We start from the raw sequence: 23,317 nt of genomic DNA, 5'->3' as shown, positions 1-23,317 counted from the left end.
AGTAGCAAGATGTTGATGATAGAAGAACATCAAAATACTGATTCGCTTACACCTGGCAGATGATTTACGCAACTTATCAACAAAAGGAAGCCAATGTTCATGGCCAGGAAGTGTCACTGTTCGTTCAGGGCCAGAGATTTGTGAACGTGGACCCATAATTCAAAGATGAACCCCAGTCGAGCCGAACAAAGTGGACACATAATTGGTTGTAGAATTTGGCCTCAGAGTAAGCTTTACGAATAATTGGCAAAGGAGAGACATCATATCTATTTTATCCACCAGCCTCTGATTCCTGAAAAACCAACAAAATGCATTCTTTTTTTTTTCTTTAGTCTTCATTGAAGCCCCAGAAGAAGAAAAAATCTGCAATTCTCATATCTAATTGATGGGCAACACCCGTAGGCAATTTGTGAAAAGAAAGCGGATAAACCAAAACAGAGGACACCACTGATTTAATGAGTGCTAAACGTCCTGCTTGAGATAATAATTAATGATGCCTTCCATTGCTGCAATTTGGAATTAATTTTATCCAAAACTTCATTAAACAATGCTGCTCTCTGTCGCCCTAAATCAACATGTGTACCCAAATATTTTCCTAAACGATTAGCAAAATTGATACCCAAAAGTTTAGATAGCCTTATTTTAGTAGCATGCATGCGAAACATTCGGGCTAAACACCATCAATGATTTTCTTCTATTCGCTTTTTGACCAGCCAAAAGACTATATTTGTCTAATATTTGATTCCCTAAATTAAAAGATTGCTTATCCGCTCTGACCATAAGAAGAGTATCATCTGCAAACAGTAGATGAGAAAGGGCTAAAGATCCCCGACTCAAAGATAGTCCCTTCCACTTACCCTGCTGTTGTGCCTGCAAAATCCAAGAAGAAAGAATATTAGCACATAAAAATGTTTAGATAAAGGTGAAAGTGGATCGCCCTCCCAAATCCCACTCCGAGGATAAAATTCTGGTGAAGGACAACCATTAAGCAACACTTGATACGAAGCCGCCTGCATAATCAACTTAACCCAATGACAGTAAAAAATATGACAGTAGCATTTCTGTAATTATAGGCGTACTTTTAACGGTGATTTTTTAAATAACCGCCGTAAAAACACTTTTAACAGGGGTTTTTTAAATAACCGCCGTAAAAAGTCTATCAGAATTTTAAAATCTATCGCGCGATAGTTTTCACTTTTCAGAGTTAGAGCTCATAGTCCCCCATACCATCCTCACTCGATTTTCTCCCTCCTCCTACATTTGTCGGCGTTTGTCCATTGCTTCTATCATTTTCGCCATGTTCTTCCATCACCGTCGCTGTTGCCGTCGCCATCGCCTCATCCTCTTCATTTTTATTTGTGAGTTTTTCACCTCCATTCTTTCTGTGGATTTCATAGTTTTTGTGGTTTGATATGATTATTTTCTTTGGTTAAAAATATGATGTTTAATTTGAATTTAAAGAAATCTGATTTTTAGCATATCTGAGTCTTTGATTTTATCTTTATTAAATCTTAGTGGCTTCGATCTGGTGGCTGGAGGTGAAGCTAAGTGACGCTATTACGGCAGGAAAGAATCTATATTTGCTCCATTAGAATGATTTTAACTGGTGAGAGACTTCCTTTGACGCTTTGTTCTCCCGTTCCATCCTGATTAGTAGGGTGAAACTAGACTAAAAAAAAAATTTAACCGCCGGGAAAAGTCACATACTACGACGGTTCTTAAACCGTCATGAAATCCTCTATATTTTACGTCGATGGCATAGACGTCGGTTTCAAAACTGCCATAGAAAGCTCATTTTAACCGCTGTTAAATGTTTTTTTTTTGTAGTAGTAGTAGTGTGAATAGGAAAACTCATCTTCAAGATTTCAACATGTAAAGAAGACCAAGATAATTTATCATAAGCCTTTTCAATGTCTAACTCGATGACACACCACCCTTTCTTTTGTTTCCGAAATGAACCAAGCTTAGCCATAACGTCACTAACCGCCAAAATATTATCCGAAATGAGTCTTCCGTTTCTGAAAAGGCAGAATAACATCCTGAAGCACAGGTTGCAACCTATTACAGAGAACTTTGGTAATAATGTTGTACACGACATTACGTAAGTTTGTGGGCCGAGAATCATTAAAAGATTGGAAAACCTTGCCCTTGGGAATTACTGAAATAAACGTCCTATTCAGTGCAGGAGGTAAAGATGCAGTGACAAAAAATTGATTAACAATTTGAAACACATCATCTTTTACAAACTGCCAAAGCCTTTGATAAAACCGTGCATTAAAACCATCCGGTCCCGAGGCCCCATCGGCACCGCTAACTTTTTGGAAAGAAAATTAAAAATCAAGAAAAACTATTTGCTGCAGCTCTGATATAAACTCTTCTTCCCCCACCTCGTAGACGATTGATCACTCCCCACTATTTCCTTAGGTCCAAGGATCGGGGAACATTTATTCAAGAATTACTCCCTCTGGTACTTATTACTCCTCGGATTATTTAACTAATTTAATTAGATTAAGAAAATTAGGTAAGTTAGTTAATTATAAGAAATATGATATGTTCTTCCTAAAATAACACAATCATCTTCCTTAATATCCCCTCTTTCTTTCCTACTTGATTATGGATGAGGGAGTATTAATAGGGATAATTTAGAAAAAATTAATAAATATGAGAAATATATCTTATATTTAAGATCAAAATTAACTCAACAATTATGTTTTGCATTAAGCACTGAAAGAGTATAAGTTTTAAATAACTAATTCACAGATAACGAATAATTAATTAAAATTAGTTAAAAACAATAAATATATTAGAAATATATTTTTATTTTCAAATATGTCATTATAATAAATAAGAAAAAGATGAAAAAGAATGTGTCGGAAAAAATGATAAGAGATAAATAATCAAAGACAATATTAGAAAAAATATATTCAATGTTAAGACAGACCCAAATCAAAACTCATAAACTGGACCACATCCCTTTTCAAATTTAAAGTTTATAAATAAGACTAGAGGGAGTAATAAATTAAGTTACAGACTTGTTCCCCTTCCCACGTATGGTAGTTAGTTAGGCTTGTTAATTAAGCTCCTACTTGTCCATGGAAAAAAAATCATATATTCATAATAAATTAAACATAATAATGCAATAACCAATGAATATGAAATAATGATTTTGTTTTTTCCTAGACATAAGCATTCTTCTATTGAAGGTAATTATATTTGAGATATTGTCAAGTGCTAAATGTCAACGTCTCTTCTTATGAGAATTTGAATCTTCATTTGCTATATTATGAGGGACTAGCTCCTTTCTTTGAATCCAATCCTAAGGGTCATAGTATGAGGGGAATGGAGGTGAGGAAAGGGAAATAAAAATTTTAAAGAACTCGATTTAAGAAACCAAAAATATGAGGGCTAAAAGTTTCTAATTAATTTTTATTTCTCTTTTATTTTACATCTTCTTTTTATTAAAATTGTAAAATTCCACTTCTATAATTTTTTAAATTGAGTTTATTAATATTTTTTCTCTCCTCATTTTTTTTTCTATTTTTCTTTCATCACACATAGGGTAAAAGTCACTCATTGACACCGAAGGAGGTGTTGATATGGATTGGGCCAGGAGCGGAAGTCCCTCCTGAAGCCGTTGGGCCTGGGAGAGCTTTCGGACTTGACGGATTCTATTTTGGGCCTAAGCTCCATGTTTTGAAATAAACAATTTTTTTAATCATTAATATTAAAAGTTTAAATATAATTGCAAAATTTTCTTATATTATCAAAATTTGAAATTTTTAATCCGAACTTTTGAATATATGTGCATATATGTAATTTTGGATATATATATATGTATATATGCAAAGTTTTAAAATATAAACTACCAATTATTTATATATCACTCTCAAAAAATTAAATGAAATTTTGTGTGTATCATTTAAACTCTTTTCCCTCATCTTTAATGTTAAAAATTGAAAATTTATTTAGTTATGAAAATTTCACACTAAAATGATAAATTATGAAAAATAAAAAAATTGAACTAATATATATTATTATAATGACATGTCATCTTTCACCCAAACTTATTACTAATTATTATAATAATTTTTACTAATTTTTCAGTTTTTTAATTCGGAGCATTCTATAAAATAAGAGGAATGGAATAATTTCATATTACATATTTAATTATTAAGGAGATCTAGTCACTTATGAAAATTTTTGACCTATTTTATTATAAATTGTAATTAATTTTTTGATTTTATTTAAATCAAAAAAATTAATTTTTTGACTTAAAACTTATTTGAAATACTACCTCCGGTCCTTAATATATGACCTTGTTTGACTTTTATTTTGATCCTAAATATAAGACCTCAATCCACTTTGTCTTTTATATTTACTCAATTTTTTTAAGATAATCTTTCTAATAATTATAGTTCTAGTTAATACACTTGATTAGTAAGGATATTTTAGGAAAAACAACATTTATTTAGTACAAATAACTAACTCAACTTACTTTCTTAATCTCCTCAAATTAGTTAACTGGTTCTTATAATTAAAAGTAATTTATACACAGTTTTTTAATTATAATTTATAAAATACAAAGTAAATATATATGAAAAGTTTTGTTTCATCTTACATCAACGCTAACATGAACGTGTATATGAATCTTGAATCAATCTCTTAGAATTTTAATCATAAGTTGATTGAAATTGGAGATCCCAAGATGTCATTCCCCTTCTCAAGATCCTCAATTTACCTTTTTCGAGTGATTTTGTTAAATATTCCAGTTTTATTCCGAAGGGACTTTTGTTCCGTATTCCCCCCATAGGCATAGAAACAGAACATCTGTGACAGCAAATGAAGTAGCAAAATTAGCTCAATCCAATATCGATCTGATTTGGCTGAAGTAGAAGAAAGAAATACCGCTGGCAAGAAGAAGAAGAAGAAAGGAAAACAGAGATAGTTTGAGACGCGAAGCCTTATCTGCCCCAGCTTGTGTCCGTTAAATGGAGCTTCTGGCATTTACCAGCTTTGAGGCAATTTCTAAGGTTTCATTATTCCCCTTTTCTTCCAAACAAGTTTTGTATGGAAACTCTGTTCGTTGCCGGAACATTGGGTTCCTATGGTGTCGAAATTCGAAATCTTTTGCTGGAATCACCATGAGTTCAGATGAAGATTCCTTATCAAATGATTATGGACTAAGACAGAGCCTTGGAACTAAATCTGGAGCTATCGACGTGATTGGCATTGGCAGCAGAAAGGACGCAGTTCTAGATTTCTGCTTAAAGTCGCCTTTTCAGCTATCGTCGCTGCGATTTTGGTAACCCTCTATTTTTAATGCTTCTTCTAATCATTTTCTGATGATTTTTCGTTTGGACTAGTGAAGTTGGTGAATGTTTGTCAAAAAAAAAAAAACAAAGAAAAAGAAAAAGGATCTGTTGCATGCAAAATCTATGTGCAATTTGTGATGAGCTTCTTCTTAGATGCCCACTTTGTGAAGAAGTTCATGGCAGTTGTAATGATGATAATCTTGTTTGAAAGGTTCACTTCAGTCACGTACATAACTGCTAACGTGATGCAGTCTCTGTCCTCTGCATAAACTATCCTTGAGCATCGAATGGAAAAGTTGTTTTTTTTTTTTTTTGGGTTGCTTAGAGATGCCCCAGTTTACCGACCCAGTAAATGATCGAAACTTTCGATGTTATTTGAGTGTATGGAGCTTCGGCTTCCATTTTTGGAGAAGGTCCATCCTCTACCTCATGGTCCAACCATCCTCGATGGTCGTACATGATCTTCTATGATCTTAGCATATTGTAAAGTCGCATATACGTGGATGCAGCTCTATAACATTCCTTTTCGCTTTTGCAATTTATTCTGAGAAGTAATGTAGAAAAGCATTAGGTTACTGCTATATATAGTCTAACATGTAAGAAGTGAGTCAAGTGACTAGCATTTTTAGTTCTTTTATTCTGCCAATTATCAATTAATAAACAATCTCATTGGCAAAAAACTGTAACTAGTTTTAGCTTGTTAAATATGTGTGTTAGTTCGGATGAAAAGAAGTGGTCTGCCGATGCCTTGAATTAACTTTTAGGTGTTAAGATGAGCTATGGTTTGTCCAGCCTCTTTGGACCATTTATGAACAATCTGGTTTAGAGGCATTATATGTAATAAATGAGAGTAAAATTCCTTTGAAAGTGTGCTATTTTTTCCTCCTTGTGGTTGCTGTTTTTTCTTCTTTGGGTGAATCTATGGATCTGATGGATTGATGAGCTGTTTTTTTTTTAGCTTAGTTTTTCTTTTTTCCTTGCATGTGGAGTATTTTGTATTCTTTTTGTACTTCTCTTCATTTTCTCTTCGTACTTATAGAAGTAGGACTTTTTATATTCAATGAGTGTCAACCTTTTGCAGGAATATTCTCATGAAGGAATCTCAAGAGGTTCAATTACAACTAAGGTCTTATGAAGAAGGTTTTGCTCTATATCAGTACTGCTGCCATTCTTTTTTCTCCCATTTATTTAAGCTGTCTAATCTTGCATGCTATCTAAGTGGTCATAAATGTGTGATTTCATTTCATTCTATGATATGAAAATGACGCTCATACTAGAAGGCAACTTATGTACATCCTAACCTTTCAAAAAAGAAATTACAGAACAGGATATCTTGAATGGCTTTGTTCAAATGAATTTTGGCTATTTCAAAATCTTTACATTTGACGTTTTGTTCTCTATGGTTAAGGTATTACACTGATATTTTTCTGTACTTCTGCAGATTCTCTTCCAAGAATTGTCAAAGCTCCATTATTTATGAAGTCATGCTCATCGACTATTATTCTTGTTTGTACATTCCTTACCTTAAACTCTTGTCGTATGGATCTGAGTTGCAATAATGTTAAATTTAATCTCTTAAGCTGCCATCACAAGGACTATTATCTGTTAATTGAAGGGATACTATCCTCCCTATCATCTAGAGATGTGGAGCTGTAGGGCATGAGCAACCGTGTGCTTGAAGCCTACAAAATATACATTTCTCTTTCCCTTGCTCTAAAGTTCCTAATTTTTATTGAAAATAATACATGGATACTTAATATTATATATAGATAATATATGAGTTGTTCTTTTTAGTTTCAGGATCATATTTGTCAAATTCCTCCTTTTCTTTGTAATAATTTTTCCCTATTTTTGCTTTTGTGCATAAAAGTAATTGCCCAAATAACATTTATTAAGTATAATACCTACAAGTGTATTATAGGGTTCTTGCTATAATTTGCCAGAGTGGCTTATATGGCCCTTTTTTAATCACTGGAAACTATTTATCAACAACATTCTGTTTCCCGGTATTAAGTTTCCCTTATTTTTATTTTCTAGGTAGCTAGTGCAGGATATGGATCAGACCACTCTGTTGCAATTGATGTTTTCAAAACTATAAAGTCATCAAATGGATTAACTGTTGCTATTATCTTGAAGCCTTTTGTCTTTGAAGGGTTGAGGCGACAAGATGAGGTAATATTTATGCTTAATATAACAAACTACGCTGCACTGATATAAGAGATTACTGCTGTCAAACAACCTTTCATTATGATGTTTAAAACATTTTTGCCTCCAAGGAATTGCATGGCGTGTTGTAATGATGAACATTTCTATAGTCTCAATTTTTCATGAAGCAGTATGACCTTTTTTTTTTTTCGGGTATGTTTTTAGAGGCTATTAGACATCTTAGATGTTAATTGCCTGATTTATTCAATTGGTCATTCATTCATCCTTTGGAAATTAATTTTGTTTTATAATTATTTTTGTGATATAATCAGTGTGCATGTTAGTAAGCCTTACTATAACTCGAGAAATTCTACAATCTTTGGGTAAACGAAGAAAAACTATAACTGTTCTCTCGTCAGAAACTGGCTCCAATGTTGTTCTCCAACTTTATTGTGTCTCCAGTTGATGCCCTTTTGTTTCCTTTTATGTTTCTCTAGCTAGAGTTTCCCTTGTTTCCCCAGGAGGCCACTTGAAGCTTTGAGTGGCTGCAAAATACATGGCCATCTAAGATCATGGTCACCGAGTACTCTGGATTTTAAAGCCAAATAAGTATTTGAAAATATAACATATCAATAAGCGACATTGTCTTATTTCGCTTTAGTTGGAATATATTCATGGACTCTCTGAAATGGTGCTGGGTATTTTTCATCTGATCCATATTCACATCAGCATTACTTGGAACCTGCTTCATAGCTTTTTGGAATCTTGCTAACCAAGTTGCCTCTGCCATGGTCCCGGGATAATGAAATTGCTAGAATATTTAATTCTTTCACGCTAAAAGAATTCTTCCTCTTTCATGTAAATTAAGAGAAACTTAAACACACGGAGTCAAGAGTAACTGCATACCTCATTGATCAATGAATGGATGTACAATACAGCATTTTGCTATCTATGGGTTTTAATCTAATTCTGTTACAATAACTGCTCACTGATTTTAACTGACAACAACTACAATCAACTAATATTCTAACATACATTTCTACTAATGTGTTTTCTTCTTACGTCTATCATTTTTCAACCTTCTGATTTGTTGCTGTATCAATGCGTGATAATATTTTTATTTGTCATGACTTACAGGTCAAAAATTTGGTAGAGAAACTAAAGGAGAACACAGATTTACTTCTTGGTGAGTATATATAGAATGTCTGGCGGTGCTTTTCTGGTTCCCTTTATACCAATATTTTAAATTGATGCATAATGAACCTATCTATTTTGTCAGTGACTCCATTCACTTTATTCTCGTAACTCCTCACCTTTTTCCCTTCTCTGCTCACAATAGGAAAACAAATAATAGTCGCTCAAAAATTTATCAATAGGGAGGGGTTATCAGAGTGGATACTTTTATAATGGCCAGAGCTTGCCAGGTCTATTGTAGGTGTAAAGATAGTAGAATGTGAATCTTCAAGTGCTTTAATAGTGCCCACAGAAGCTTCTGGTCTAGGATGGTAACAATAGTTCTGAAGTGGTTGAAGGGTATTGAAAGAGGGCAAGTAAAGTGAGCTAGAAGAGTGTCACAAAATATTGAGGACGAGAAAAAGGAAGCTTTTAAAGACTTCAGCAGAAATTGTAGATTGGGAAAGAAGGATAACATGGGTGGTTTTATGGACAACAACAGGCCTTATCCCACTAGGTGGGCTAAGGCTTCGGTGATTTTATGCATTGTAAATTAAAATATGTATTGAGAAGGGAAATATGTTTCTTGTATTATTCACATTGAGAATGAGAAAATATATACACAAGGGAGGAGCCTAGGCATTAATGGCTCATTATTAGGAGATAATATCGTATCATATCTAATCTGATCCTATGCTATCATATCTGATTTCCTATACTAATTACAATGATATTTCATATCTTTACACTCCCCCTCAAGTTGGAGTATAGATGTCAATCATGCCCAACTTGTTACAAAGATAGTTAACCCGAACCCCATTTAAAGCTTTAGTGAGGAGGTCACCCAGCTGATCACTGGATCTCACATGTCCTGTTGAAATGAAGTTTTCCTTGAGCTTATCCCGAACAAAATGACAGTCAATCTCGATGTGTTTTGTGCGTTCATGGAACACCGAATTAGATGCTATGTGTAAAGCTGCTTTATTGTCACACCATAGTTTTGCTGGTAATGAGGTTTTAAGACCAACCTCCTTCAATAATTGATATATCCAGACTATCTCACACACAGATTGTGCCATAGCTCTATATTCTGCCTCTGCACTTGACCGTGACACCGCATTTTGCTTCTTGCTCCTCCAGGATACCAAGTTTCCTCCCACAAAAACGCAATATCCTGTAGTGGATCTTCTAGTGGCTTTTGAACCACCATGATCAGCATCACAAAAACACTCAATATCTATGTGACCATGATTTCTGTATAATATCCCGCGGCCTGGGGACCCTTTCAAGTAATGAAGTACATGTTCTAAGGCTTCCCATTGTCTGACAGTAGGTGAGACCATAAACTGGCTAAGTACACTGACTGGATAGGTGATATCAGGACGGGTCACAGTCAGATAATTCAATTTTCCAATCAATCTGCGATACCTTTCCGGATTCTCAAACGGTTTGCTCTTAGCAGCATCAATGGGATCCTCAACTGGTATGCTCCCATCAGCATCAAGCAATGGATTATAAACCATAGGAAAGCTGTTTGGTGCAACCCCCAGCTTCCCCGTTTCCTTTAACAGGTCGAGGACATACTTCCTCTGTGTCAATAGTATACCTTTCTTACTTCTCAAGACCTCAATTCCGAGGAAGTACTTCAATGGACCCAGATCTTTTGTTTGAAAGTGAGAATTAAGAAAGGATTTGAGTGATGAGATTCCTGAGGAATTGCTCCCTGTAATCACAATATCGTCTACATACACAACTAATAGAATCATGCCGATGTCTATTCTCTGATAGAACACAGAGTGATCACACTTGCTTTGACACATGCCAAATTTCTGCACAACAGTACTAAACCTGTCGAACCATGCTCGGGGACTCTGTTTCAGGCCATATAAGGATCTCTTGAGATGACATACTTTCCCACGCTCCCCCTGAGCAACAAAGCCTGGCGGTTGCTCCATGTAAACTTCCTCAAGAAGATCACCATGCAAGAAGGCATTTTTGATATCCAACTGATGGAGATCCCAGCCATAAGTGGCTGCCATAGAAATGAAGAGACGAACAGAGGAAAGTTTTGCGACAGGGGAGAAAGTCTCTGAATAATCTACACCATAGGTCTGAGCATAGCCTTTAGCAACCAAGCGAGCTTTAAGGCGATCAAGAGAACCATCAGCACGGGTTTTAGGGGTGAAGACCCATTTACACCCAATAGCCTTCTTCCCAGCTGGTAAATCAACTAAAGTCCAAGTGCCAGCCTGGTCAAGGGCCGCCATCTCCTCCTCCATAGCTGCACGCCAACCCGGGTGGGCCAAGGCTTCATGAAGGGTCTTAGGCACGGAGACAGAATCTAAGGAAGAAACAAAGGCACGAGAAACAGGGGAGAGGTGGTTATATGAAACAAATGAAGAAATAGGATGGGTGCAAGTACGTGTACCTTTACGAAGAGCAATGGGCAAGTCAAGGGAAGGGTCTGGTTCAGGAACCGGAGGTGTCTCAGGTGTCGGCTCAGGATGCAAGATACTCAACTCAGGATCTGATGACGAAGCAGATAATGGAGGAGCAGAACCTGGTGCAGTAACAAGGGTTTCCTTTGAACGTCTTGTGTAAACATGAGACACAGGTGGTTGTGCAGGAGGCTGAGCAGGAGCCGGAACCGGAGGTGGTGGAGTTGACAGTGGGACAACAGGATATACTAGAAGGTCATCCTCTTCCGCAGAGGGAGGAGGTACAGGAGAAGTGGAAGGAGAAAAATATGGAACGGATTCCTGAAAGGTGACATCTGCAGAAACAAGATAACGATTAAGAGGAGGAGAGAAACATCGGTAGCCCTTTTGAACCCGAGAGTAACCAAGGAAGACACACTTAAGAGACTTTGGATCTAATTTAGAGACAGAGGGTCGCACATCTCGGACAAAGCAAACGCACCCGAAAATCCTAGGATCAATGGGAAACAAAGGTTGGGAAGGAAAAAGAGTAGTGTAGGGAATGGCACCATCAAGAACGGAAGAGAAATATGTTTCTTGTATTATTCACATTGAGAATGAGAAAATATATACACAAGGGAGGAGCCTAAGCATTAATGGCTCATTATTAGGAGATAATATCGTATCATATCTAATCTGATCCTATGCTATCATATCTGATTTCCTATACTAATTACAATGATATTTCATATCTTTACAATATGCAAACAGATTTAAGTGACCCTTGTTTTTGGGATTAACTGACCGGGGATTGAAATTGTTGATTTAGACTATTAGTCAATAGTCAATGATATTGTGTTTTTCGTTATTGCAAGTTGATGAAAAATAATTTGAGGTAAATAGAGAAAGGAAAGTATAATTTGCTTATATTGATTCACTGCTTATTGATTTTTGGCACACAGAAATTGATATTGATTCACTACTTAAAAAGGACTTGGTGACTCTAGATGAAGCTATGAAAACTGCAAATGATGCGGTTTTGTTGGCCATTAATGCCATATCTGTTCTCAAATCCGTAAGTTTCGCATTTTCTTTTTTTCTTTTTTTCCTGGTTGTCTAGAAAATAATCATATGGTTACATCTTGGACATTTCTAGGAGATGCACAGGAAACTTACAGATGGTCTGGACACTGGTGGCATGAAAGAAGTCAGTAATTTGGAAATTAATAAAGTAAGATTCTGAGATCATTTTAGGCCTTAACTCCCATACAAATTAGTATCTTTGTTTTTAGCATTGTTACACAACGGAAACAGAACCAAACATTAAATTTTACTTGTTTCCCCTTTCTAGAACTAAGTAATATTTTCTGTTGTTTCCGTTTGCAGATATTTGAAAGCTATAAGGAAGCTAGAATTGGATTTGGAGCAGCATATAACATGAAAACTTCAATTCTACAGTCTTTATTTGATTGTCCTTTCCTTGGTGTTAGTTTGAAGGTATAACTCAGAATTAAGTGGCAAATTTTCTTCATGTGTCATGAGTCATGATGATACTCAATGGTGTTGTTCCTTCCATTGTAGTGTTTCTTATAATATTCTTGGTGCAAATAAAGTCATTTCATGACTAGTCCATCAGTTTTTGTAAACATTTTGCATCCTACCATTTGTTCAGCGTATCATTTTAGTGGTGTATCATACAATATTATAATTTAATTGTTGAAGTCATATTTCAAGTATGATTCTGCTCTGTGTGTGTGTGTGTGTGTTTTGTCTTACTGTTAATTCATTGCGATTTAATTAAATAATTTGTGCATCTCACTTCAATGTTGCAATGTGCCATTCATGCCCCATGGCTCTAGGAGCGTCTATTCGTCAATTGTGCACCATGCATTATCAGCAACTATGCTAAATATTAATTTCATCTTTGTCTGCATGCTTTCTTCTAGTAATATATTAATTTGTTGATTATTATGATCAATATTTTTTGTTTAGGACTCAAATGGCATGATTATATGCAATCTCACAAGTTCAGTTCATATGAATGACAATGATATCGCTGCCTTTCTGCATACTTTCCGTCAAACAACAGGATACACAAAGGAAATAATAATAACTACAGATCATGAGCCTAATCTTGAGCCAAACCTGCTGATCACCACTGTTCTTACACTGGGGTAAGTATACTACTTAGTGGTTTTAATGTATATTGCTGAACTTCATTTTCAGTTACTTCTCCATGGAAGGCCTCTATCCACAAGAGTTTTAATTGAATGTATACAGAAGCAGAAAACTTTGATTTAACAAATCACTAAGGATTTAGGAATAAAACTAGGATTTGAAGAGGCAAATCACTAAGAATTTGAATTCTTGATTATTATTACAAATTTGATATCGAAAAATATGATCTAGGACAGTTAATGGTTCTTTAGCTTTAAATTTGATCATATTCTATCAGCTGTGAGTGCGCTGGCTTTCTGAAATTGAAGTCTTGGGTGACATTGTTGAGAAACCTTAAAGTTGGGACTTTAAAGGATGTGGAGTTTATCATTATCTGGACTATTAATGTTAAATTTTGCTTGGATGTCTGTCCAATCCGTATGTTAGTTAATTTTTTTTTAATGCACATGAATTTTTTGACCATTTCTGCTAGGTCATTGATCACTGTAACCTGTGACACTGCTGGTCATTTATTGATAATGTTGATGGGAATGATTAATGAAGTGTATCAATGGCATAACTGTTGCTGTTTTGCTGTACTGTAGTCTATGCTGCCAAGTTTCTGACTAGGCAAAGTTGATTTGATTTGTTCCATTTGATTAGCAGCATTAATATGCAACAGCGTTCCCAGAGTGGTGGCATGTTTTCTAGACTGGCCCAGCATTTTCCTCTTCTTTGCCGCTTTTGGGGGGGACATCAAAATGAACCAGCTGACTCTAGGAAAGAGAATTTAACTGGAAGTATAGCTCCTTCTCAAGTGACTAAATTATATGAATTTAATGATGGGGATAGAATTGCTTCTGATGAGATAGATGAGAAGTTTGATAAGGATTTTGAATCTCTGGAGCCAACTGTGGGTAATAAAACTGTGAAGTCAAACGAATCAAGGTTACTTCTCTCTCTAGTTTGCTTATTCTTTTTGTTTTTGTTAACTTCTAATGGTGCTTGTAAATGAATGGATCTTTGTTTTCCTCTGCCATTTTGGCCAATTTTAGGCGTTCTGAACAAAACAAGGGAGAACAATTTGACACAAGTTCCGAGTGTTCCAGCCTTAACGATGAAATTACTAGAGGTAACTTAGAGACACTGGATGGCCAGAATCTAAAAATAAATAAATAAATAAATAACGGCTTTGAGACACTGAAATATTTTATTGTTTTGCATTTCTGCACTGGGAATAAATGTTTTTTTCCTCCCCTTCTATTAAACTTAAATTATATCAGGCGACTCTGCTTGTCGAAGGGAGAAACTCATAAATTGGAATCTTGGTCCTGGATATGAGGTTGCACAGGAGTGGGCCAAACAAAGGGCAGCTGATGCTACTACTCCAACAGCTGATAATATTAGCATCTTCAACCTTCCTGTTGGTATCAGATCTTCAGAACAGTTAAAAGACTGTCCAGAAGTCTCTGCGGCACAAGAGCCAGCGACTGAAAACGATGTCAAAGTACCTAACAAAAGCATGTCCTGGAGTGCATTGACTGATGCAGGTCTGGAAGTAGTGGTGGATTTTACATCTACTCTTTTAAATGGAAAGTATGCAGACAAATCAAACCAGCAAGGGGTTCTTTCTGTTCGAGCAGCATCCATGCTGGAAGCAGAACGTGATTCATCCAAAAAATGGATCCCACTTGTGGAAATGCAATATAGAGGAGGTCAATACAAGGGACGATGCCAAGGAGGTCTACCTGAAGGGAAGGGGCGACTTGTCCTCAGAGATGGAAGTATATATGATGGTACATGGCGCTATGGTAAGAGATCAGGTCCTGGCACATTGTATTTCATCAATGGCGACGTGTTCCAAGGATCGTGGAGGGACGATCTCATGCACGGCAAAGGTTGGTTTTATTTTCACACACGGGATAGGTGGTTTGCAAACTTTTGGAAGGGAAAGGCAAATGGTGAAGGCCGTTTCTACACAAAGAATGGGGATGCCTTCTTTGGAAATTTTAAAGATGGATGGCGACACGGGCAATTTCTATGCATCAATGCAAAAGGAAGAAGGTATATTGAGATTTGGGAATATGGTGTTATTGTAGAAAGCAAGCATTTAGACAAAGATGACGTTCAGGTCAAAAAAGACAAAGATGACGGAGAAGAATGAATGTGTATCTAAAATTACGTGATCATTTTAATTTCTATTTGCTTGTCTTTGCTGGTCCTATGATTTTTCTTTCCATTTTGTACAGCAGTAGTTACCATGTCCCTGTCAGTTTGGGTCAGTGTTTGTTAACTTCATCCGTATATTCTTTTTCTTCCATCAAAGTGACCAGCAGATCAGAATTTTTGTATGAAATATGAACATTCGTTTCCATTTTCGAGCATTATCAAGTATGAGTACATACATGTACCGTAGCAGTGTTGTTATATGATATCCGCATCTTTGCCCTTTTCGCTTCAAAGAGTTTGCTGAATGACCTCTGCATCGCAATTACAGTTTTGGATTATCTATCGGAAAGCGTGCTTGATTGGCCTAAAACAATGGATAAGGCCTTAAAAAAATTGATGATATATAAGCTCCTTGCAATTTAGACCCCCACATTATGAATTGGAGTATAATCTGCTGGTAAAAAAAAAAAGAATTGGGGTATAATCTTTATGGTTGCTTTTCTGTCGCAAGCTTCTCACACACACCAAAGCAGAGGACACATACTATGACACTTTACTTTGTTCTTTATCTCACAATAAAGAAGCGTAAAGACAAGTTAGAACTTACAATTCTTGCTTACAAACAACTGAGCTTCCATCTACTCTGAATTGTACCTACCGCGCAAAATTTTTTTAAAAACATTATTATATTCAATCTTAAATGTAAAGTTCTTTAACTAATTCATAGAATTGGAAAAAAAAAAACAAGATAAGAAAGTTGGTTATTTGTAACTAATATGTAAAGAATTTTCAACACTTTTTCTAAAAGAATATTGTCATTTTATAATTAAAATCTATCGTGCAAAAATTAAAATACCCCTATAAATGAGTATTACAATCAAGAAAAATCTAATATGCAGGATAGGAGAAAATGAAACCTTATATTTTGAACCAAATCAAAATTCTTAAATAGATTTTATATTTAGAACTAAAGAAATTTTATAAGAGAATAGCAATAGTATTGTATATAGGAATACATACATTAAGGAAGACTATAATCCACTGGCTTGAGATAATCGATCTTATGAGGGGGGTGACTTATTTATGCCAATTGAATTAAATATTTCTAAGATTCGTCAAAAAATATTTATAAAAGATTGTTTGTTGATCTCAATTACTCTAAACTGAGTCCAAATCGTATTGCTGGGAATAACCTGCTGCATTTAATTCACTATATAATTTGTTCAATCATAACCATGACATTATTTCCACCTTCCTTGTGATCGAAATTATTTACACATCAATAAACTAAATTGTGCTACTTTCAAGGCTTTTGGATTGTTATAACTGCCATGACACTTGCAGTATTAAAACTTTTTTATTCTCTGTATAATTGAATTTTCATTTATCAAGCCTGCTACTTATTTTTCAAACTTAATGTAACAGTCCTAATTATAAGAGTTAGTTGACTAATTTGAGGAAATTAAAAAAAGAAATTGAATAAGTTATTTGTAATAAATAGATGTTGTCTTTCCAAAAATATCCTTGCTAATCAAGTGTATTAGTTAGAATTATTATTGTTAGAAAGACTAACTTTAAAAAAAAATATAAATATGATAGACAAAGTAAATTAGAATCTTATATTTATAACTAAAATAAAAGTCAAACAAAGTACCTAGAGGTAGTATATGGAAACAGCTGACAATGGAATCTAATTAATGTGCTTAGAAATCAAAAAATTAAATACATTCACAATCAAAACAAATCTTCATATGGAAGCATGCATTATGCTTCCAAAGTCCAAACAAGTATTCCGGGGAATAATGAATAACAAATGTTTCCTAGAGTTAATAAATTCCAAATATAAAGCTATATACCATAGCAATAACTATAATATAGAGGAGAATTGAGAGAATGAATTGAATTTGGGGTGACAGAGAGAGATCATATATCTCTCGAAAGTTATTTTTAAAGAATTTTTATTTGGGGACTCCGGACATGTCTTCTCCTTCTTCATGTTTTCTACATTATACGCGCTTGAACCAAAATTCAACATAACGGAGAAGAGGTGAACTGATTTATATCTCTGACCTTGTCATTAAGATCCTGCGTTAATTTTTGCCTGAACAATCCTGGAGAGTTGGACCAGTGCAACATCAACTGCGTCTTTAAATCCAACATCACTTGCATTGGGATGAGCATATGTCAGTCTGGGGATCATCTTTATCGCAGTTTCACGCATTCTCTTCACTTTCTCGCTCGGAATCTTCATTAGTTCCTTCTCTATCGTCTTGCTTCCTTCTCCTTTCTCATCAATATACACCGAATATGTCTCTTTTTCCTCCGCCGGCAGATACCACGCATACTGACTGTACGCCGTGTGCGGCGAGAAGAACACCGGAATGCAGCCGGCCAGCACCGAGTCGAACGTCGAACGCCGCGTGAACGAGTCGCCCGGCGCCTGCAGGCAGAACTGAGACTTGGTCATCACGTCAAGCACCACGCTTGGTTCATGACACTTAATTCCTCCGCCGCCGCCGCATTTCAAGAGTTTGCACCGTGTTGACTCCTCGCACTGCCGGAGAATCTCCCCTCGGATCGCCGCCTTTTCCAAGCCTTTCCTCGGACCACCGACGAAGGAAAACAGATAAGGTCGCTCCGATTCCGTCATCATCGTCTGCCATCTTTCCAGTTCTGAAACCGTCGTCGGATGAAAATAAGATGGGTAAGGAATACCATACTGGTTTGACCCCTTCCAAGGTTGCCTCTCCACAGTCAACACCGACATGTTTTGGACAGGTGGAAGGTTGAGGAGGATGTTGGCGCCAAAGTCTGGTCCATGTTCTGACCTCATGAAATCCCATGCGGTTCTCCCCAGGGCAAGAAAATGGTCCTTACCATTGTGCTTCTGCCACGAGGGCTGATCTTGTAGGTACCGGACAAGATCAACGGCTAGTTCATCGCGTAGAGTGTGGTTGGCCTCGCGGAACATGCTGGAAGCGTGGAGCCCACCGTAAAAGGGTACGTAGAACAGGTTAGCTTTGGTTGGGTCCCGCGTGCGGCAAGGGTGATTCTCCACGCGCGCGTGGATGATCATCTCGGCGATGAACTGGTGCGTGGCGAACCAGGCGGCGGAGGAGAGGGACATGTAATTAGGAATTGGCTGGCCGAGGCCGCGATTGGCTACGTGAGGGCACATGTTAGTGTATATGTTGAGTTTTTGACAGTGAGTGAGGAGGCCGAGGTTGAAGCGAGAAGGTAAATTGTAGACATAAACTGATACAGTGCCATCATCACAATGAGCTTGCGGGGGTAATAGCTTTCTGGTGGCATGGGAGGCAGCGGCGGGAGTGGTGGCGGAGGAGAACGGTGTGAACCAGAAGAGGAGAAGGAGCCAGGAAGCAAGAAAGAGAGAAAGGAGAAGAGTGTACCTTAAGTTAGGAGTGAGAATGGGATGGTGGGGGTCTTTGAGTTTGGAGAAGCTCTCTGATTTGAAGGTCCATGGCGGATGAACTGGGGAAGGCTTTCTGAAAAACATGAGATGAAGAAGGAGAGAGAAGAGAAGGCTGTGTATGTTTGCGTGATGTCCAGCTAAAGAAGAGAAGACTGATATTTCTCATCACGAGAAGGGGAACGCATCAAATTATTTGTCCAATTAATACCAGAGCTTTGAAAATTAATGCATAAATGACAATGATAGGTGGGGTGGGGAGCTGGGGAATTGATGGAAGAGAGAGGCATCTGCTTTTATTTCTTTCACCTTAACTTGTTTATTCTTATACTCAGTATACTATTTATCATCTTATTTGTCAAAATAACAATATTTTTGGAAAAAAAGACTTATAATTTTTATATATTTATTGTCTCTAATAAATTTTAACTAATTTTTTTTATCGATACGATTTAATTAAATGTTTCTTATAAAAGAGTTGCATTGAACACTAACTATATGTAATTTTGGTTTGTCATATTAAAGAGCTAGGATTCATCTAACATCTTAATATAGTAATATTAAATAATATTAAACAGAAACATTAGATGTGTGATTAAAAATTGGTTCAAATTATTTACAATAACTCAAATAACAAAAGATATTTTGGGGGGAGATGAGGGGAGAAGAATAAAGACATGAAAGCACATGCAATAACAAATTAAAAATGGAAAAGAATACAAATCATGCGCCAATGAAGGGGGTGGCGAGTTGTTCTTCTTTTTCTTGTAGGAGAAAAAAAGTCAAGGAAGGATGGCTTGAACGAGACAAAGTAGAGAAGGATACAAAATTGAGCAAGCACATGCAATTGGCTTAGGTGTCACAAGCTGACAATTCACTTCCTACAATTACTACCTAATAATGCTTTGTTTATATTATATTTTATATATAAATATATATATAAACTATATATTCATTGCTGGTTGGTGCTGTGTATATACATACATATATAAAATTCAAAACTAAAAGAAAAGTGATGTAATGACGACCAAAACTTCATAGCACACGAATCAAATGTGGACAGAGGAATGTCACAGCTAAGGATTTATGGGGACAAGAATATTGCCATATCATCATCCCCATTCTCAATCATATATGTATATATAGACTTGACCAATTTATTTCAATTATTATGAGTTTCACTACATGATACTACCTCTGGTCCTAATTACAAGAGCCAGTTGACTAATTTGAGGAGATTAAGAAAATAAGTTGAGTTAGTTATTTGTCCTAAATAGGTTTTGTCTTTCCTAAAATATCTTTGCTAATCAAGTGTATTGACTAGAACTATCATTGTTAGAAAGGTTATTTTGAAAAAATATATATAAATATGAGAGACAAATTGGATTGGGGTCTTATATTTAGGACCAAAATAAAAATCAAATAGGGTCTTATATTAAGGACCGGAGGTAGTATTTCCATTATTAAATCCCCTAAATGCATTTATATATGTATTTATTTTTCAGGGAAAAATAAAAGACCCAAACAGTTGGCGAACTGTATATAAGTTTGTGTATTATTGGTATAGTTTTATATTTTTTTTAACATTAATTTTTATGGACATAGAGATTTTTATACTAGAATGAATATTTTGTATCACTTTAGCTCAAATGACATCAATTAGTACTCTCTCTGAAATTTTTTTAAAGTGAGATTGTAAGTTTAAACTCTCTAAAGAAATATAAAAAGTAGATGAGCTGTGGAAGGAAAAAAAGTGGAATATAACAAAATGGGAAGATGAGTGACTGGCCAGTGGAGGCAAAATGGGAACCTGTTGACCTTTTATTTCCTTATTGCTTTAGAATAAGGGGCCGTTTGGAGAGAGAAATAGTGTCGGCAGTATATTAACACATTTTTTGCGAGCCCCTTGCGTAGTGCCTGAAATAGTGAAAGGTGCGTCCATCATGGGAGGGCCCAGCTACCATCATTACCATACCATGTAATTAATACAATTTAATACTCCCTCCTATTTTTAAGTATAAAAATTAGTTAATTTGGTTATCTATAATAAATAAATATTTTTTTCTAAAATATCTTTATTTATTATGTATATTGGCTAGAATTATTATTATTATAAGGACTACCATGGGAAATAATATTTTCGGAAAGACAACATTTTTTTATTATAAATAATTAACTTAACTTATTTCATTAATCTACTCAAATTAGTCAACTAGCTCTTATATTTAGGACCGGAAGCAGTAGAATTTAATACTACTTCTGATTTTTAATGTAAAAACTAACTAGTTAATTTAAATAGATTAAAAAATCAGTTAATTTGATTATTTGTAATAAATAAATATTTTCTTTTCTAAAATATCCCTATTTATTAAGTGTATTAGCTAGAACTATTATTATTATAACGACTACTTTGGGAAAAAATAGATAAATATGATAGACAAAATGAATTAGAATCTTATATTTAAGACTAAAATAAAAATCAAATGAGTTCTTATATAAAAAACAGGAGGTAGTATAAGATCCATTGTAATTTAATAAAATATTTATGATTATTTTAAACAATTGTATCTTTTAGTTTTATTTTAAAAATAATGGTTTTTGTCATTTCTCCTCTCTCTCTCTCTCTCCCCCCTTATTGAGTTATATTAATCAAACGGAAATTTTTCTTAATATGATGAGAATAATTAATAAGACCTTATGAGAAGAACAAGAGAAAGCAAAATAATATAGAGCTTTAAAAAATGGTACAACAATCCCACCATGTCAATTACAATATACTTAGGTAAAAATAAAATTCCATGTGTGAGGTTTAAAATTAGCTTATCTCAAAATAGAATATAATTGAACATGTGTGATTGCTGCAAAATAGAAAGTTCGGATTATTTTTAGAATAATACAGCCAATTAATTCCGACAAATACAAATAAATAATAGCATTAAAGAATTTAATTGACTGTTTAGAAACTGGGCGGCTGTTGATTAATTTGGAAAGATAAAAAATTAAATGAATTATTTTAAAATACTTATATTTATTGTTTTTCTCCAAACTAATTTGTTTTACTTATAAATATGCAATCTAACAATACATAAATATTTTAAAGAGATTATATAACATATGTTTTAATTAAATAATTTATTTCGTTTTCTTAATATTTTGGAATTCCTTAATACTTTTTCTTTTTGCCAGCGATTTATGCCCCTAGTACAATTGATTAATCGGTCCCATCAGTATTGGATTATCATTGAATTGCCATCATAGATAGCACGTTACAGTAATCAACGACCTCGTCGAAATGATCGTACAAACTCGTTCATCGCAATTAAGAACTTAAGACCACAGTGACTCACAAAACAGGCTTGATAGGAGAAGCCCATTTATAAATGGCTAACGTACGTATGTAGGATTCATTTGGAAATCACCACAAACATATTTTTGTCTCATAAAATTTTTAATTAGTTTTACACTATACAAAATAAATATACTGCCTCCAGTGTTTAATATAATAGCAGTAAATTTTGTCCTATAAAAGTGTAAATTTTTTTCAAGTGACTAGATTTGCCAAATAGTAGTCCAGTCGAGTATAATTGAGGAGTTTTTGTTCGCTGCCACGTTTGTGTTGCCTCAGTAGTCGCACTCCCATCCTGAGCTTCGCGATTTGCTAATGAACCCCAACCAATATTCATCATTCTTTTTTTCTTTCTTTTTTTTTTTAAATAGGCATAGGTGTCGAAAACAATCTTGTTTAAGACACTGTCAGACATTAAATATGAGTACTTTTTTTGGTAAAAATTCAAATATTAACTTATCACATCGTAAGGAATTAGCTTCTTCCATTAGATCTAATCCTGTTAGTTCATTGTGTTCTTTAGAATAGATCAAGATTCATTATTAACCCATCATTCATAGGGTAAGGTTCTTCATTCCTAGGTCTCCTTGGCTGTTTTTTTTTGGGAGCTATTGTCTTACACAAACTAATTAATAGTATGCATATATGGAGTTAATGTGATTGAGTCTATTGAAATTTGATAATATCAGTGTTTGATAATATGGTGAATTAAAATTTAAATTCTCAATAAGAGATGTGTCTGTATTTGACTTTCGATAATATCTTGACCATAACCGTCTCTACTAAGAGAATAATTGCTACTAGGAAAAAAAAAAACAAGAAGAAGAAGTATGTATATATGCGGCATTTTCATCTCATCATTAGTACTCTAGAGAAGTTAAAAAGCTTAAAATAATAACTTCCTCTCACAAAAAGAGTCAACAATGATACATGTTGAGCCTAATGAAGTAGTTAGCTGGAAATCAAGTGTTAACACTAATGGACAGGGAACATAATTGGACGGTTTGAAGGCAGAAAGGGATGCTTTCCATGCTCAGATCTGATCATGTTGACAAGCATTTTAAAATTTTAAGAGATGTTAGAGCATCCAATGTTGTGATCAAAATTTACGGTATCAACTTCTACCAAAAAAAAAAATTTACGGTATCAACTATCAACTAACAACACT

General features: G+C 35.0%; 2 protein-coding genes across 3 annotated transcripts; one reads left to right on the top strand and one right to left on the bottom strand.

The window, feature by feature from the left end:
- Window positions 1–4,728: 4,728 nt before the first annotated feature.
- On the top strand, window positions 4,729–15,631 carry LOC114740050 (protein ACCUMULATION AND REPLICATION OF CHLOROPLASTS 3-like). Of its 2 annotated transcripts, none has more exons than XM_028928164.1 (12): window positions 4,729–5,302; window positions 6,394–6,452; window positions 6,754–6,818; window positions 7,350–7,484; window positions 8,595–8,643; window positions 12,010–12,122; window positions 12,204–12,278; window positions 12,434–12,544; window positions 13,040–13,221; window positions 13,871–14,152; window positions 14,260–14,336; window positions 14,488–15,631. In XM_028928164.1, the coding sequence occupies exons 1-12, from the start codon at window positions 4,989–4,991 to the stop codon at window positions 15,366–15,368; spliced, it is 2,343 nt and encodes a 780-aa protein (XP_028783997.1). In that variant the 5' UTR covers window positions 4,729–4,988; the 3' UTR covers window positions 15,369–15,631. The 2 variants fall into 2 exon arrangements, with proteins under 2 accessions (XP_028783997.1, XP_028783996.1); XM_028928163.1 differs by having other exon boundaries at window positions 13,868–14,152.
- Window positions 15,553–18,914, bottom strand: LOC114740053 (probable xyloglucan galactosyltransferase GT17). Its single transcript, XM_028928168.1, has 2 exons — window positions 17,444–18,914; window positions 15,553–15,684 (listed from the first exon to the last, which is right to left on the bottom strand). The coding sequence occupies exon 1, from the start codon at window positions 18,888–18,890 to the stop codon at window positions 17,451–17,453; it is 1,440 nt and encodes a 479-aa protein (XP_028784001.1). The 5' UTR covers window positions 18,891–18,914; the 3' UTR covers window positions 15,553–15,684; window positions 17,444–17,450.
- Window positions 18,915–23,317: the final 4,403 nt, after the last annotated feature.

Source organism: Neltuma alba, unplaced genomic scaffold (genome assembly GCF_004799145.2).
Source record: "Neltuma alba isolate B1F8T4 unplaced genomic scaffold, ASM479914v2 tig00003032_pilon, whole genome shotgun sequence".
Taxonomy (NCBI): domain Eukaryota; kingdom Viridiplantae; phylum Streptophyta; class Magnoliopsida; order Fabales; family Fabaceae; genus Neltuma; species Neltuma alba.
This window is presented reverse-complemented; position numbering and strand designations above follow the sequence as displayed.